At 38.3% G+C, this 18,094-nt stretch overlaps 1 protein-coding gene across 1 annotated transcript in view; it reads right to left on the bottom strand.

Annotated features, from left to right (window-relative positions):
- The window catches only part of GPR149 (G protein-coupled receptor 149), a 77,440-nt gene extending 64,475 nt beyond the window's left edge, over positions 1 to 12,965 (bottom strand). Inside the window, exons 1-3 of the mRNA XM_060149590.1 lie at positions 11,955 to 12,965; positions 10,654 to 10,846; positions 5,073 to 5,530 (exon numbers count right to left, since the gene is read on the bottom strand). Of these exons, the coding sequence (XP_060005573.1) occupies positions 5,073 to 5,530; positions 10,654 to 10,846; positions 11,955 to 12,965 (1,662 nt within the window). The remainder of the gene's footprint in view (positions 1 to 5,072; positions 5,531 to 10,653; positions 10,847 to 11,954) is intronic.
- Positions 12,966 to 18,094: the final 5,129 nt, after the last annotated feature.

Here is an 18,094-nt window from a genome sequence, read left to right as displayed (position 1 = left end):
GATTGATAATTACCTTGAATGTAAATGGATTAAGTGCTCCAACACAAAGACAGACTGGCTGAATGGATACAAAAACAAGACCTGTATATATGCTGTCTACAAGAGACCCACTTCAGACCTAGGAACACATACAGATTGAAAGGGAGGTGATGGAAAAAGATATTACATGCAAATGGAAATCAAAAGAAAGCTGGAGTAGCAATTCTCATATCAGACAAAATAGGCTTTAAAATGAAGAATATTACAAGAGACAAAGAAGGACACTACATAATGATCGAGGGATCGATCCAAGAAGAAGATATAACAATTGTAAATATTTATGCACCCAACATAAGAGCACCTCAATACATAAGGCAAATGCTAACAGCCATAAAAGGGGAAATCAACAGTAATACCATCATAATAGGGGACATTATCACCCCATTTTCACCAATGGACAGATCATCTAAAATGAAAATAAAAAAAGAAACACAAGCTTTCAATGACACATTAAACAAGATGGACTTAATTGATATTTATAAGACATTCCATCCAAAAACAGCAGATTACACTTTCTTCTCAAGTGCTCATGGAACATCGTCCAGGATAGATCATATCTTGGGTCACAAATCAAGCCTTGGTAAATTAAAAAAAATTGAAATTGTATCAAATAGCTTTTCCGACCACAACACTATGAGACTACCTATCAATTACAGGAAAAAATATGTAAAAAATACAAACACATGGAGGCCTAACAATACACTACTAAATAACCAAGAGATCACTGAAGAAATCAAAAAATACCTAGAAACAGATGCCAATGAAATCACGATGACCCAAAACCTATGGGATGCAGCAAAAGCAGTTCTAAGAGAGAAGTTTATAGCAATACAATCCTACCTCAAGAAACAAGAAATATCTCAAATAAACAACCTAACTTTACACCTAAAGCAATTAGAGAAAGAAGGACAAAAACCCCAAGTTAGCTGAAGGAAAGAAATCATAAAGATCAGATCAGAAATAAATGAAAAAGAATGAAGGAAAGGAGAGCAAAAATCAATAAAACTAAAAGCTGGTTCTTTGAGAAGATAAACAAAATTGATAAACCATTAGCCAGACTCATCAAGAAAAAAAAGGGAGAAGACCCAAATAAATAGAATTAGAAATGAAAAAGGAGAAGTAACAACTGAGACTGCAGAAATACAAAGAATCATGAGAGATTACTACAAGCAACTCTGTGCCAATAAAATGGACAACCTGGAAGAAATGGACAAATTCTTAGAAAAGCACAGCCATCTGAGACTGAACTAGGAAGAAATAGAAAATAAAAACAGACCAATCACAAGCGCTGAAATTGAAACTGTGATTAAAAATCTTCCAACAGGGCTTCCCTGGTGGCACAGTGGTTGAGAGTCCGCCTGCCGATGCAGGGGACACGGGTTAGTGCCCTGGTCCAGGAAGATCCCACATGCTGCAGAGCGGCTGGGCCCATGAGCCACGGCCACTGAGCCTGCGCATCTGGAGCCTGTGCTCCACAACGGGAGAGGCCATGACGGTGAGAGGCCCGCGTACCGCAAAAAAAAGAAAAAAATCTTCCAACAAAGAAAAGGCCAGGAAAGATGGTTTCACAGGTGAATTCTATCAAACATTTAGAGAAGAGCTAACACCTATCCTTCTCAAACTCTTCCAAAATAGAGCAGAGGGAGGAACACTCCCAAACTCATTCTACAAAGCCACCATCCCCCTGATACCAAAATCAGACAAAGATGCCACAAAAAAGAAAACTACAGGCCAATATCACTGATGAACATGCAAAAATCCTCAATAAAACACTAGCAAACAGAATCCAACAGCACATTAAAAGGATCATACACCATGAGCAAGTGGGGTTTATCCCAGGAGTGCAAGGATTCTTCAATATATGCAAATCAATCAATATGATAAACCATATTAACAAATTGAAGGAGAAAATTCATATGATCATCTCAATAGATGCAGAAAAATCTTTTGAGAAAATTCAACACCAATTTATGATAAAAACCCTCCAGAAAGTAGGCATAGAGTGAACCTATCTCAATATAATTAAGGCCATAAATGACAAACCCACAGCCAACATTGTTCTCAATGGTGAAAAACTGAAACCATTTCCACTAAGATCAGGAAGAAGACAAGGTTGCCCACTCTCACCACTACTATTCAACATAGTTTTGGAAGTTTTAGCCACAGCAATAAGAGAAGAAAACGAAATAAAAGGTTCCACATCAGAAAACAAGAAGTAAAATTGTCACTGTTTGCAGATGACATGATACTATACATAGAGAATCCTAAAGATGCTACCAGAAAACTACTAGAGCTAATCAATGAATTTGGTAAAGTAGCAGGATACAAAATTAATGCACAGAAATCTCTGGCATTCCTAAACACTAATGATGAAAAATCTGAAAGAGAAATTAAGGAAACACTCCCATTTACCACTGCAACAAAGAGAATAAAATACCTAGTAATAAACCTACCTAAGGAGACAAAAGACCTGTATGCAGAAAACTATAAGACACTGGTGAAAGAAATTAAAGATGATACAAACAGATGGAGAGATATACCATGTTCTTGGATTGGAAGAATCAACATTGTGAAAATGACTCTACTACCCAAAGCAATCTACAGATTCAATGCAATCCGTGTCAAACTACCAATGGCATTTTTCACAGGACTAGAACAAAACATTTCACAATTTATATAGAAACACAAAAGACCCCCAATAGCCAAAGCGATCTTGAGAAAGAGAAACGGAGCTGGAGGAATCAGGCTCCCTGACTACAAAGCTATAGTAATCAAGACAGTGTGGTACTGGCACAAAACCAGAAATATAGATCAATGGAACAGGACAGAAAGCCCAGAGATAAACCCACACACATAAGGTCACCTTATCTTTGATAAAGGAGGCAAGAATATACAATGGAGAATGGACAGCTTCTTCAAGAAATGGTGCTGGGAAAACTGGACAGCTACAGGTAAAAGAATGAAATCAGAACACTCCTTAACACCATACACAAAAATAAACTCAAAATGGATTAAAGACTAAATGTAAGGCAAGACACTATAAAACTCTTAGAGGAAGACATAGGCAGAACACTCCATGATATCAATCTCAGCAAGATCCTTTTTGATCCACCTCCTAGAGAAACGGAAATAAAAACAAAAATAAACAAAGGGACCTAATGCAACTTAAAAGCTTTTGCACAGCAAAGGAAACCATAAACAAGGCGAAAAGACTTCCCTCAGAATGGGAGTAATATTTGGAAATGAAGCAACTGACAAAGATTTAATCTCCAAAATATACAAGCAGCTCATGCAGCTCAATATCAAAAAAACTAACGACCCAATCCAAAAATCGGCAGAAGACCTAAATAGACATTTCTCCAAAGAAGATACACAGATCGCCAACAGACACATGAAAGAATGCTCAACATCACTAATCAGTAGAGAAATGCAAATCAAAACTACAATGAGGGGGCTTCCCTGGTGGCGCAGTGGTTGTGAGTCCGCCTGCCGATGCAGGGGACACGGGTTTGTGCCCCGGTCCGGGAGGATCCCACATGCCGCGGAGCGGCTGGACCCGTGAGCCATGGCCACTGAGCCTGCGCGTCCGGAGCCTGTGCTCCGCAACGGGAGAGGCCACAACAGTGAGAGGCCCGCGTACAGCAAATTAAAAAAAAAAAAAAACTACAATGAGGTATCACCTCACACCAGTCAGCATGGCCATCATCAAAAAATCTACAAACAATAAAGGCTGGAGAGGGTGTGGAGAAAAGGGAACCCTCTTGCAGTGTTGGTGGGAATGTAAATTGATACAGCCACTATGGAGAACAGTATGGAGATTCCTTAAAATCTAAAAATGGAACTATCATAATACCCAGCAATCCCACTCCTGGCATATACCCTGAGAAAACCATAATTCAAAAGGGTCATGTACCACAATGTTCATTGCAGCTCTATTTACAATAGCCAGGAAATGGAAGCAACATAAGTGTCCATTGACAGATGAATGGATAAAGAAGATATGGTACATGTATACAATGGAATATTACTCAGCCATAAAAAGAAATGAAACTCAGTTATTTGTAGTGAGGTGGATGGATCTAGAGACTGTCATACAGAGTGAAGTAAGTCAGATAGAGAAAAACAAATTCTGTATGCTAACACAATCTATATGGAATCTAAAAAAAAAATGGTTCTGAAGAACCTAGGGGCAGGACAGGAATCAAGATGCCGACATAGAGAATGGACTGCAGGACATGGGGAGGGGGAAGGGTAAGCTGGGATGAAGTGGGAGAGTGGCATGGACATATATTCACTAACAAATGTAAAATAGATAGCTAGTGGGAAGCAGCTGCATAGCACAGGGAGATCAGCTCGGTGCTTTGTGTCCACCTAGCGGGGTGGGATTGGGAGGATAGGAGGGAGATGCAAGGGGGAGGGGATATGGGGATATATGTATACGTATAGTTGATTCACTTTGTTATACAGCACAAACTAACACTCCATTGTAAAGCAATTATATTCTAATAAAGATGTTAAAAAAAAAAAGAACCTGCTGTATAAAAAAATAAAGAAATAAAATTTAAAACAAACAAAAAAGACTAATAGCCAAGCTATGTGAATAGTAGAGTTGCAAAAGGACTACCTGTTTACTGGTAGTTGGATAAACATTTGCCCCAAAACCTGTTTTGGACACTTGTGTAAACTTTTCAGGTGAAGAAAAAATATAAAACCTACAAGTTTACTAATTTGAAATAAGTTTTGAGAGTCTAGTCTGAATTTACACAGATTACCTGAGGTTAAAATAGAGGCTCGTCTCAAAGATCCTGTTTAGCTCTGCCAATTCCAAAATAGATAGAATTTGACTGAAAATGTAGAATTAAAAAATTTTAAAAAGACACTTTGAAATAAAACTTAGTATTATGGAAATTAATTGAGTTAAGTGAAGATAACCTTGGAGTTGGATGAATGAAATAAGCAACGGATAATTTTTTTGCATGCTGTCATATTTGGTATTACTTTTAATTTAAGAGGAATAACAACCTTTACTGTACCTGACGAGGGGTTCTTTCTGATTTACTCCTACACCATTCCCAGTCTGAAAGGTCTGGTTTCTGACTCTCCTCATGAGAAAGTCTTCTTTCTGGCCCTTCCAAAAGGGTGGTTTCATCATATTTAATATCACCTTCTTTTTTTTCAGAGAGCAGTGGATCAACACCCTTTTCATTGTGGGAATCCTGTTTAGCATCTATAATATCAGTGTTTGTGCATTTGTTGATGCCTTTTAGCGTGGAGCTGTCCAGAGAGGGCATGGTGCTGATTTCCACCTTTATGGCATTGAATACATTATGAGAGTCTCTCTGAGAGTCTTTTGTAGTTTTGCACTCATAGTTCATGGGATTGTGATAGGATGTTGAATTTTCATCATCATCATAGTAATCTTCATGTGCTATTTTATAAATTCCATAACTTCGTTGAAATGATAGATTGAATTCAAAGCATCTCCTCTTGGCTATGTAAAAACAAAAACAAAATTCCATGATTAGGAAGATAGATATAAACAGTGCTTGGATATACAAAATGAGTAAAAATAGGAAAGTGAATTCAACCTGATTAGTTGAATTATCTTCGTTTACTTCTTGTCAATTATGCAAAGCAACTGTGCCTCACAAATTCAACCATCTTATCACTCTGGGCCTAACTGTTCTCACTTACACAATGGAAGGCTTGAAATACATACAACCCCAGAACACTGAAGTCTTTAAAGAAATTTTATGTAAAATATTGATCCATAAATTAGAATAGTCTCATATCCACTCAGTTTTAGTTTTAGCTCTATCAGTCTACCAATTATCTCTACATTTCTTTATTTGGGGATAAAATACATTGTTTATAAACTTTATTTTGCTACAACTTAATTATTAAAAAGCTCTTAATATTACTTGAGCTATTCTGCTGGCAATACCAACAACGATATAACTGCTTTAAATATTTTGATGTATATCATTCCTGACATTTATATGTTTATAAATGCATACAGTAAAAATTAGATAATGCTACAATACAGTTTTTAAACTTTTAAAAATAATATGTACATTTCTGAATAAGTTTGAAATGAATTTTAAAGAAGAGTATATAGACATATTTCTGTGAACTGAAGCACTTTACAACATGTATATACCTGATTAACTACAAGAGCAGTTTAGCAGGAACACATAAAACTTTCCATGGTTTAAATTAGGTGAAATATGATGGTATCTCACATATAGCACTGCTATTTGGTGAATACTGTATAAAGTCTTAGTAGAATAACACATGAGAATGTGACAGAAGTGATACAACTGTTGTATGTGAACGTCATTAAATACTAGATAATTTTTGTGTATTAAGAATGAAGCTATATCAAGATGGTAGACAAAATGCAATGTAATGTTTTGATTTTCATCTTTCAAACATGGCTCATTTCAAAACTTTTTTTCTACTTGGATAGTTCTGTGTTTTATTAGCACACATTTAGCTATCCTTGGTGGAAAAATTTATTAAAAACTATAAAATTTCTATGAGAACAGGTAAAATTTGATTCATTTTACAATACAACCTCATGTCATTCATATGCTGATTCTATTACTGAAATAGTCTCAGAACTGAAGATTTACAAACCAATTCTGCTGACTGAAAGAGAATTTATAGGTATCACTCATTATTTGAGCCAAAACATTCATTGAGCCAAGATACAAACAAAAATTTCTATTCAAAGAAAATGGAAAAGTAGAAACAGATGTTAACATTATACACTATTTCATTTACAGTACTACTTAACTTTTTCTAGTAATATAGTCCAGTAAAATTAAATTAGAATTTTTAAGTTACTTTAATAGTGTGAAAGCTGAAGGAACTAAAAGGACGTTTTAGTTATTGTTGGGTTTCCTTTTTCTCTAAAAAAAAGTTATAAAGTGACAAGTGGTCAATTCAAGGATATTAAGCAAACAAAAACTGTCATAAAATCCCAATTTTATCATATAAATGGATATCTATGGCTATATATTTTATTATCTGTGTATTATAACTATGAAATATATAAAGCAAAAGTGAGTAAGGTTTTTAAAGAACTGTGCAGAATGTGTCGGTGGAGAATCTCCTTCCACATCACTGGGTGCAAGAAGCAGTCTGAGGTAGGCTATGAGAAGGAAGTGTGATTGAGAAAGATACAGTGGGGAACTAGAGCATTCCAGGGACAGTTATGCACAAAGGTCATGACATTTAACAAAACAACAACCCTACATAATAAAAGGCATATTGGTTCTATTTTGCATTTGAGAAAACTGAGGCTTATAGAAGAAACCTACCTAAGATTACTTACCTGGTAAAGAGATTTTAATTTAAAGCTGACTCCAGAATCGAAGTCATTAACCTCTATGTGAAATTGCTTTACTGCTAATCAGATCCATGAAATATGTTAATGGAAGCAGAATGTCCCTGATGTGCTATCTTTGAGTTAAGGGAAGTACATTAATTATGAAATGTAACCAATAGAAACATTTCTTGTTATTGACTTTTCCTTAACACTAGAGGTAAATTCTGACTAACCAATGAAGGTAATAGGCTATAACAACAAAACAGAGTTGACAACATTTGACTAGTAACTTACAAGAAACTTAGAAGAATAGAGTCAGGGTCTTTTGAAGTCTATAGTACACTTATGAAAAATAAGTATAATGTTACATTTGCTCTGAAAAGCAAAACCCTGAATAAGGCATGAAATAGCTCTAGTCTTCTGCTTTTAATCACATCTTACTAATGACAATTTTAGACATAAGTAATTATATCAGCTTATAAATATACATAATTCTTCAGAGTAACATGTCAGCAGATAATTTGACTTTGTCAAAAAACAGAAGCTGAAAATCTGATTTTTATAGAAAATATTTTATTTTAACTGTTTATTTAATTTAAAAAAGAACGCATCATGTCATGCAAACCAAATGGGTCTGAAAGCCATATCCAATCCATATGTCTACCACCTGAGACCTCTGTGTTAAAACCAGCTTTTTTTAAACAACTTTTGTTTTGAGACACTAGTAATACAGATTATTGTTGAAAACAGGAGAGAACTATTATTTCTGGAAATTATTTTCCATTACTGACATTCATATTCTGGCTGCATGTCTCTCAGTATCCATACAGCGAAGCTGAGATGTAGAATTATGCTTACATCACCAAAATGAACCTACGGTAAATATGAGTTAGGAAAAAATATTTTCCTTTTCTTGCTTCTGGAGTTCCCAGCAAAAGAATGTAAAAGGGGGATATTAATTTGTTAAGGAGAAAAAGCTTAAATGTGACACTGGAGCCATCAAAGTACTATAACTACATAGAATCAAAGTACTATAACTGATCAAGCACCTGCCCACCAGAGGATGAGCCATCTTTGGAGTTTCAAAATTCTGTTTTTGTGTCATCCTAGCAATAGGAAAATTTATGGTGGGTCCTCAGACAAGGAAAGTACATCATTCTTATAATTTTCCTGTGGCAGAGCCTAGGATCAAGTGAGAGAGTGCCATGGACATATATTCACTACCAAATGTAAAACAGCTAGCTAGTGGGAAGCAGCCACAGCACAGGGAGATCAGCTCAGTGCTTTGTGACCACCTAGAAGGGTGGGATAGGGAGGGTGGGAGGGAGACGCAAGAGGGAGGAGATATGGGGATATATGTATATGTATAGCTGATTCACTTTGTTATAAAGCAGAAACTAACACACCATTGTAAAGCAATTATACCCCAATAAAGATGTAAAAAAAAAAAAAAGAGAATGGAGCCATTTTAAACTAACGTTTCTCACAACATTTTATTTTCGAAGCCACGCCTCTCTAAGCTCACATTTCAACACCTTCCCTGAAATTTTAAAATGAATACAAATAAGGGCAACGATAATTTTAGAGGAAAAATATTATTTTGATCTTGAAAGGCATGGTTCTAATTTCAAACATGAGATATTAGCAGGATTATTGATTCTGCTAGTCTGCTGTAGTTTCTTCTATTTTGTGCAGTATAAGACAGAAGTGCTTCCTAGACCATTTATAGTGATAGATCTGTTGCATTGCTTTGTTTTCAGCTCTGATAAAGGTGCCCTTCAGTTCTTAAAAGTGACTGCCCTAAACTCTTCTTGTCTCTCTCACAATTTTAAATACTATAAGATGGGGTTAGTTCATCAATTTAGTGACAAAATATTAATGTTTGATAGAATGGTAGAACTTTCAGGCTTGTAAGTGATTTTTACATGTTCTGTGTTCTTCTATGTGGTTCAAACAGATTTATTATTAATTTTCTGTGTCACTGTTGCTCTGGATATTAATATCCAAAAGCACATAATTATTACAAGTTCCATGGCTATTTTATTTTAAGGGCATAGATGAATTTGGCATCTATTAACAATAAAACTTCATGGCATCCTTAACACTAAAAAAATCTTCTGGTCATTTGAAAATTATCTAGACATTAAATGTCATGAATACATGGAAAATGACCAGTTCATGACTATTTAATGTTTATAAAATAAACCTGTTGAAGAACTGATTGCAGAATATTCTTTAATAGTCTCCAGTTTTCATAGCCCTAAAATAGTCTAAGATGGACTGTTTTTATTTATTCTTTCTTCTCTGTTAAAGAATAATATACTTGCTTATTCTGAGCAAAGGACAATTAATGGAACAGTTAATTCAGCATACACTAATGCAGTCTTGGATTTATTAAATGGTAGAACATCCTATCTTTTGTCTGGAATGACAAAAAAATATCCTTTTCCTTATGGAAGAGTCAAAATATACAGGTCATTCTTCAACTTTTCCTGTTCTCAGAATAGGAACAATTACACTCCAGTGAGTTTTATAATTGACCACACTCCTGGTCTAGAGGTACTCTTTAGAACATAGTTGTTTTTTTTTTTTTTTGGTTTGTTTGTTTGTTTTAAGTAACTGGCATGGCTAGATTCATACATGAACATACATTGACAAACTCTGCCACCTTTGTCCTTTTTTGAAATTATAGGTGTCCGTGGGGTTGTTTTGTGTATATATGTATGTTTTCTAAAAGCAGAGGCAAACACTTAAAATTTGTTTTGGAACTGTTTTTAGTCACTCCTATTGCTTACTCTGAAAACTTTCCAAAACCCTGGAAGAATATAAGCAGCAAACTAAAGAAAATGCTTTTCTTTACTGTTCCACTCAGCAATAATGAACTTTAATATAATGAGTTTTTAACTTTTCAAAGATGCAGACTTCTCATACGTAGATTTGGGAGGGGGAGTTATTTTCTACTCTAGGCTAAGACCTATGGTAGATATAACACCTAAAGGCCTTTGTTGACTTCATGCTGGTTTGAATAAATTCTCTTCTTTTCTTACCTAAAATAATTATTCAATGTACAAGCAGTTCACAGAGCTGTTTTAAACTTGCCTCATTTAAAACTTACTCCAATATTGTGCTAACACTTGTTTCACATTATAATTTCTTCCATTTACCACTTCATTTGTCCTTGGACTCTTCAGCCCCTACTAAGGCAACTCTCTCAACAGACCACCTTTCTGTATTTGACCATATGCATATTGTTCCCAACCTCTGCACTGTTCAGGACTTACGTTTTTTCCCATCAGACGTCACTGCATATGTGTTCTGCTTGCAGTTGATGATGCAGCCACAGGGCAAGTGTGTCCAGTGTTTGGACAAGACAAACACTGGAGTTACAGCGGTGGCCAGGAGGGTTAGCAGAAAGCTGAGCGTCTCAAAGGGAAGGCTCTGAAACCCCACGACGTGCTGGACCACCATGTGGATCTGCAAAAGCAGAGAGCTTCAGACCTATCCTAGGATAACATTTTCCATTTTGCCAAGCCTTTCCCTCAAGCATGCTGCCCCAGCTCCCTCCTCCAGGGCCCTTTCCTGTCTGAGAGCCAGAAGCTCTATTCCTGGGCTGGCATCCTCAGTTTGGGTGATGGACTAGGAATCCTTGGGAGGAGGCCCGCTGCTCCAGACTGCACAGGCTTTGAGAGTTTCCACTCTTGACAGCCTGGTCTGTGCTAGCTGCCAGCTCAAGTTTCCACTAGGGAAACACAGTCACAATACAGAAAATGTTATCCCAGAAAACAGGCAAGCATGTGTGAAACCTGTACCTGGTACTCCAGATGTCCTTTGTCACACCCCTGGCCCCTCACCTCTGCCAGGTTATGCTTGTCACACTAGGGCACCACCTGCCACCTCTCAGCTGGGCTCTTTCCTGGAGGCTTGAACAAAAGCCTGTTTTCTCTACTTTCTGCTGTCTCTACTCCTGACCACGCCTCTCCTGTCTCCCTGCGGGGGATGGGCGGTGTCCTTACTAGGGAGGAATGGAGCAGAGAGAAGGGCATGACAGAGGATTGGGGGCAAAAACCCTCTTTACTGAATACTCCCAGATATCGCTACGAGAGAAAGGGACACCCTTGACCATGAGAGATCTCAGAAAACTAAGTCTCTCGCGCCTGAAAGCGCTCCCCATACTCCTCCCCAGTTTTTTCTTTTCTTTTCTTTTTTTTTTTTTTTGGCACGCGGGCCTCTCACTGCTGTGGCCCCTCCCGTTCCGGAGCACAGGCTCCGGACGCGCAGGGACCGGGGCACGAATCCGCACCCCCCGCACTGGCAGGCGGACTCCCAACCACTGCTCCACCAGGGAAGCCCCTCCTCCCCAGTTTTGAACCGAGAAGCACTTAGCAGCAAAGGCTTCGCGGCTGCTAGTCCTACCCATGAACTGCCTTCCTCCAAGTGCTTCTCTAAAACCAAGCGAGATACATTCGTAAGCGGACTTAATGCACGTCTCTGGGTGACCCTCCAAACCGGGGAGGGTGGTCTCAACACGCACTCATACTGCCTGGCACACCCCCCCGCGCGCTGTGAGCAACCGCACTTTTACCATCATGGGTAGCCAAAGGGTGACTTTTGTCATCGCTAAGATCAAAGAAAAGCGCTTCTGCGCTACGCTCACGGTGAAGCTCCTGGTGCCATTAAGAGTCCCCCGGTCCTCACGCCTGCAGGCTCCAGCCACAGCAGTAGCACCGCGCCCCGGCCCCAGCCCTGCCCTCCCGGGCAGACCCGGTCCAAACACGGTGTCCGAGCTCGGGGAGCATCCTCCCGAGCACCGCAGGGCCGGGCCCGGAGCATCATCTGGGGACGGGGAAAGCACTCTCCCCCGCGTTGAAGGGGTCCCTGGAGTGGAAGCTCCGCGGGAAATTTCCTGGTAGTTGGCGTGGAGTCTTGGTGGCTCCTCCGAACACAGCAACTGGTGAGTGAGGGGGACCGAGAGGCCGGCGAGGAGTCCGAAGGCCGAAGTGTACACAGCGAAAAGTAGCAGCACGTAGGAGCTGGAGCAGTCGGCCAGGCAGCCCCAAGGCGTGCGTACAAAGGCGCCCCAGCCGCACAGAGGAAGCGCGGAGAGCAGCAGACTGGCTGCCCACACCGTCAGCGCCACGCCGAGCACCTGGCCGGATCTTCTGGAGGCTGCCTGGCTCCCCACAGCCCTGTGCATCGTGTAAAAGTTGTAGGAGACTAAGAGAGTCGCCTTCAAGTTGCTCGAGAGGCCCTGGCATAAATATAGTAAGGCAGAGGTGGTGCACAGAGACTGGAAGTAGTCAGAGACCTCATTTGGCCACTGCAAAAACATGAAGATGGTCACCGACAAGACGCTCATGAGATCATCCCCAGACCAGGAAGCCACAAGCATGGACACAACAGTTCTGTTCCGCGTTTTCATTAGGGAAACTAGTGAATAAATGCTGCCTGCCAGGGCTGCGAGAGTCATTAAGCATGTCAGGCAAAAAAGATATATATTCACGGTTCCTGGCGGATTTAAAAGATCTGTCGAATTATGATTTTCTTTCCACAGGCTAGAGTCATTTGTTGATAAGTTACTGAGAAATACAGACATTATCCTTGGTCAATATTTAATTTCTTTTTCAATGAGTCTATAAATATTCTCAAAATTAAGCATGGCTGTTAGTTGCAAATCAGATCTCATTATCTCCTACCAAGTTTCCCTCAAGATGTTCACCAGTCAGTCCCGGCAGAAAATGGACAACTCTCCTTTAGATCTGACTCAACCCATATTTTAAAATTGGGTTCCACTTAAAGCAGCAATAAGAAACTTTTCAACATTTCAATTAAAAACAGACAAACCAAAAACTCCCTCCTGAAACCAGCACGTTTCAGGCATGAAAGCAAAACCTCCTCAAGTAGATTGAAAAACAATGATGTGTGGGTCCTTTCGGGTCCTTCTTATGGAGCAAAGCAGCTTTGGCTTGAGGTAATCAAACTCTATTCAGTTTTTAAGAGCAGTAAAATGATGCATTTGGTTCCAGAGCTGGATTCAAAGGCAGAGAGCTTTTCAGGCAGTTTTCAGCTTTGCCGGTTCAGAGACAGAGAGACAGAGAGAAAATGAGAGAGAGAGTGAGTCACTGAGCACAGCTCCCCATCGGAACCGCTGTGTTCTTCAATCAGCCTGTGATCCTCAGAGCTGCAGGAAGGAGGAGTCAGCTCCAAGCAGGAGAGAAGCAGGAACAAAAGGGAGGGGAGTCCAGTGTGTGAGCGAAATGATGTACATCTCCTCAGCCTGCCTTATTCGGAGCAAGAGACAATGTTTTTGCTAAGCCTTCCCCTTCGGTTTTGACATATAAAACTAACCCAAATACTTGCTCAGGCTTGATGTGAATGACAGATAACCGCTTTGAGAGTCCAAGCTACTCTACTAAGGGGCTGCTTTTACTCTTATCTAGACCTCTCTGTTCCATAATCCACTGCAGGAAGAATATCATCAATGCCATTTTTAAGAAAATAGGAGGTACCAGCTTTGTTTGTTTTAAAAATATGTATTGTACTTACTAATAAGAATGTCATTATGGTCCTCACCACACTAAAGATTTTGCAGAATCTTTGGGTGGAGCCGTTCTAACTTTAGCCATGTAACTATTTTATGTCAATGTCATAAAGTAAGCAAGCTTCCATTTGAATAAATAATATTTCTAGTTGTTAAAGTCAGATGGCATTATATAGGGAGTAAAAAGGAAGTTATCTCACAAAAACATTTTTAACCAGAGTATTGGGGTGTTTTGTACAACAATTGAGTCTCTGAACTCATTTTTTAAACTAATTAATTAATTAATTAACATCTTTATTGGGGTATAATTGCTTTACAATGGTGTGTTAGTTTCTGCTTTATAACAAAGTGAATCAGCTATACATATACATATATCCCCATATCTCCTTCCTCTTGTGTCTCCCTCCCACCTCGTTGGTTTTGCAAGATGAGTGGTTTAGCAAAGAAGTAACAGACAGCAATAGTTCTGGTCAAGCATTTCCCAGGATGCTTTGGGGGTAGTATTCCTCCTCAGCTCAGCATCATGACCTGAGGGCTGTCTTTCCACACACAGTGCTGGAGTCTGAAGGAAAGCAGGGAAAGGGAAAGGAGAACATTCATTTGGTAATGGTCTAAGTACATGGAAGTGGCAATAGAACTCTGAACATTCCTTTCATTTTAGAGGTAACTGAAGCTACATTTTGAACCTGAATCTGTTCAAGGGAAAAGTAATTGTATTAGTCATTGCCAGCCATAACCTTCAATAAACAGTGGGCCCTTCACTTATCTTGACATATTGTTTGATTTCCCCTTCACTCAGCCACCTGTGACAGCTAGCTCAGCACTCTGGCTCTTCCTACTGATAGTAATAGACCTTGCAGCGTAGTGTGATTAAGAAGGCTCTGGGTTACCTTTCCATATGGTATTTAACCCTGGAGTTTTAGTGGGGTTGGACAATACGTATCACATTGTTCAAATGCAATGAGTGGAAATAAATAACGGCTGTCACAATACCACTTGAGGCTTGGGGACATTCCTTCTGTCATTACCATCATCTCTGGGTTTTCTATTAAATATATTTTTGAAAAGGGACAGGACACCTAACCACCATGCTGCCCTTGTCTCTACGATATGACAGAAGGGGCAAGAGTGTTAGTACATTTCCAAAGGTTGGTGGGGGAATTGCAGCCAGCAGGGAGCTAGGAGAGAAATCTGAATTTGATTCCAAACTGTGCTACTGCTGTCTGTGTAAACTTGGGCAAAAATTCTTATACTTTCTCTGGGTATCTGTTTCCACATCTGTAAAATAAGGGGACTTGACTGGATTATTTTTAGGTCCTTTCAAGTTCTAAAATTGAATGATATAATTTTTAAATAGTTCAGGTTAACTTTATCTTAATTTTCTTTTCTGCCTACTTCACAATAATCAATATTGAATTGATGCTTGGGTTCTCCATGCTTTCTCTTTCCCTGCTGTGATGACACAGAGGCCCTTGTCAATATGAAGAAGATATAAGATTCAAGCAGCCTGGAATGTTAGGCCAACTGAAGGATCATGGCTGCCCGGGAGGGCTGTGAGAACCTATAGTAAGTTTTGTGTGTGTAAGAAGTAAAGTTTGTTGTGTAAGTCACTGTGTTTTGGGGGTTGATTGTTATTGGATGGTAACTCAGCTCATCCTAATATGGTTAGGTATAGAGTTGCCCCAACAGTTAGTAAGTGGTAGAGCCAGTTTTTAAAATTGTAGCCTGGCTTTGCATTCTTAATCACAACACACACACATTTTCTAATTGCCCCCTCTTAGCACCTTATGATTGGGAACACTTCCAAGGAATGTTGACAATTATAAAGTTTTGTTTCTGTTTTTCTTTTTCAGAAAGCATGTTTGAAATATCTCATTTTTCAAAGTTGTAGTTTATAAACAACCTTTTACCAAACTTTATGTTTTATAATATATATAATATATATATACACACATTGTGTATATATGTAATAAATATGTATATTATACATGAGTTTTTTGAAAGTTGTAAGCCTTCCCCTTAGCCATAATCTCATTTTCTTTGCAATATCCTCCTGAGCTAAAAAAAAAAAAAAAAAAAGAATCACCCTAAATGCCTTTCAAGTAACCAGGGTAACATTTAGGAGTCTGGGGAGAAAGATTTCTAAGAAGCCCCTTTGTGCCTTAGATTTACTCAGTTCTTGTGAATTAGCCTTGCTCCTCTTGTCTCATTTATGATAAATCTTTAAATCTTCAATTATTGAAAATCCTGTCTGCAAATTACTTAATAATGCAAATTTAAATTGATTTAAATTGACATTATGATTACACCAGAACAGGTTAAGTGAAGATGTTATTTATTGTCCCACTGCTGCTTTGGTTACTTTGAAACATATAGCATTAGAGACTATAAAACAACCTAGAGAGAATTTCATGGAAAAAATTTTGTTAGGCTTTTAGTTTACGAAGTCCTTGATGTGATTGTACCTTTGCAAAGAACTGCAGGCAACTCATTTTTCTAAAAGTCTACATTATATCTGAAAATCCTCAAAAAGTAGGAAACAGCATAAAAAATTCTGGCTGAATATGGTTAAAGAACATCCTTAGCAATGCAGAGCTTTGGCAATAAAAAAGTAACCACAGAATCAGATGGAAACATTTAGTCTTGTATTATGAAAATTAAAAAAAAAGACATCACAGATAAACTTAATCATGAAGATATAACATTTCTTTGTTTCTAAAAATATAGGATGTAACCAAAACATTTTAAAGGACTGGCCCAGGTTAAGACTCTTACTAACTTATCATCAAAGCTCAAGCGAAAGATATCATAAATTATCCAATGCATATGCATACATATACATAATATGTAAAGTCTAGAATTTATGAATATAAATATATAATACACATATAAATTTATAACGTATGTGAATATATATATGTAAAATACAGATTGTATTAAACACATGCATACTCTGCTTTAGCTGATAGTTTCCAAAAAAAGTCACTAGCAATTTGGTGTCATAGGAGAGCCCAAATGCTGTGATTTATTTTCTTCTTTTTCAAAGTCTCATCAGAAATGTACAATATTTAAAACTGTCTAATAACTTTGAATAAGGACGCAATTTAACTTGGCGCCAAGTCAGAGAGACTAACTTCATATACATGAATGTGTATATATGTTAATGTAGAACAGTTACAGAGAGAAATAGGTTTACTGTTAATGGTCACTCTTTTTATTCATTCTGGGCAAAGATCTTGACCATGGTAGTTCTGAAGGTCCACCTAGTCATATAATAAAGATTATATCTGGAGGAGAGTTTTAATATAGAGCGGTGGGAAGCATTGAGTGGACTGAGAATGACTGAATCCATTCCATAGAATAAAAATATAAATAATATATAGTTATTCTAACCATAATTATACAGTGTAAACTTTCATTCATTCAACATTTGAGTGTCTAAAGTTCAGACAATGTGCATTAACAGTAAACAGAACATTAGAGTTCCTGCCCTTATGAAGCTCATGGTCTAGTTATTTTTCATACTATCTTCTTCCCTAAATTCCTCTCTGAAAATAATCTCTCATCCCAAGGGAGTCCACACAATAAATATTTAATGCTTAGGATGAGAATGTCCTTATGCACAACAAATTGACCAAGTCTTAAATTAGTAATGAAGTAATACAGGAGGGCCCCTGTACCTTATTTTTGGGGCTACAAGGTTTCAAAGAAATTATTTCAACATCTCAGTATCTTGAGGATAGAATAATATCCTCAGCTCAGTACTATGACTATAAGTGATATACGAAGCAGTTCTGATATTATTTTTTAGTTTCTTTGCACTGGGGAGCTGGTGAAATCTCTTAAGTAGCTATGAGAGCAGTTCTTGATTGTGGTCCAGATTTCTCTTCATCCCGCACGGCCCATGTTATGCTGAGCCTTAATTTTTATGTGACCATCCCCCCTCCCAGCCCCACCACCACCTCCACGTTGTTCGCGAGCCATACCAGTGCGTGCTGGGACCTTGCTGCCTTTTAAATAAAGCCTTCCTTAGTATTTCAGAAACTTCTCAGTCTCTACATCTATAAAGGCTCAAGGTTCACTTTAAGTACCAAAACTTCATCAACCATGTTCTCAAAGATGATTGCTCTTTCCAGTCCTTTGCAAAATGAATGCCACCCATTGTCGTAGGAGCGGCTTCTCTC

This window comes from Lagenorhynchus albirostris, chromosome 5 (assembly GCF_949774975.1).
Source record: "Lagenorhynchus albirostris chromosome 5, mLagAlb1.1, whole genome shotgun sequence".
Lineage (NCBI taxonomy): Eukaryota > Metazoa > Chordata > Mammalia > Artiodactyla > Delphinidae > Lagenorhynchus > Lagenorhynchus albirostris.
This window is presented reverse-complemented; position numbering and strand designations above follow the sequence as displayed.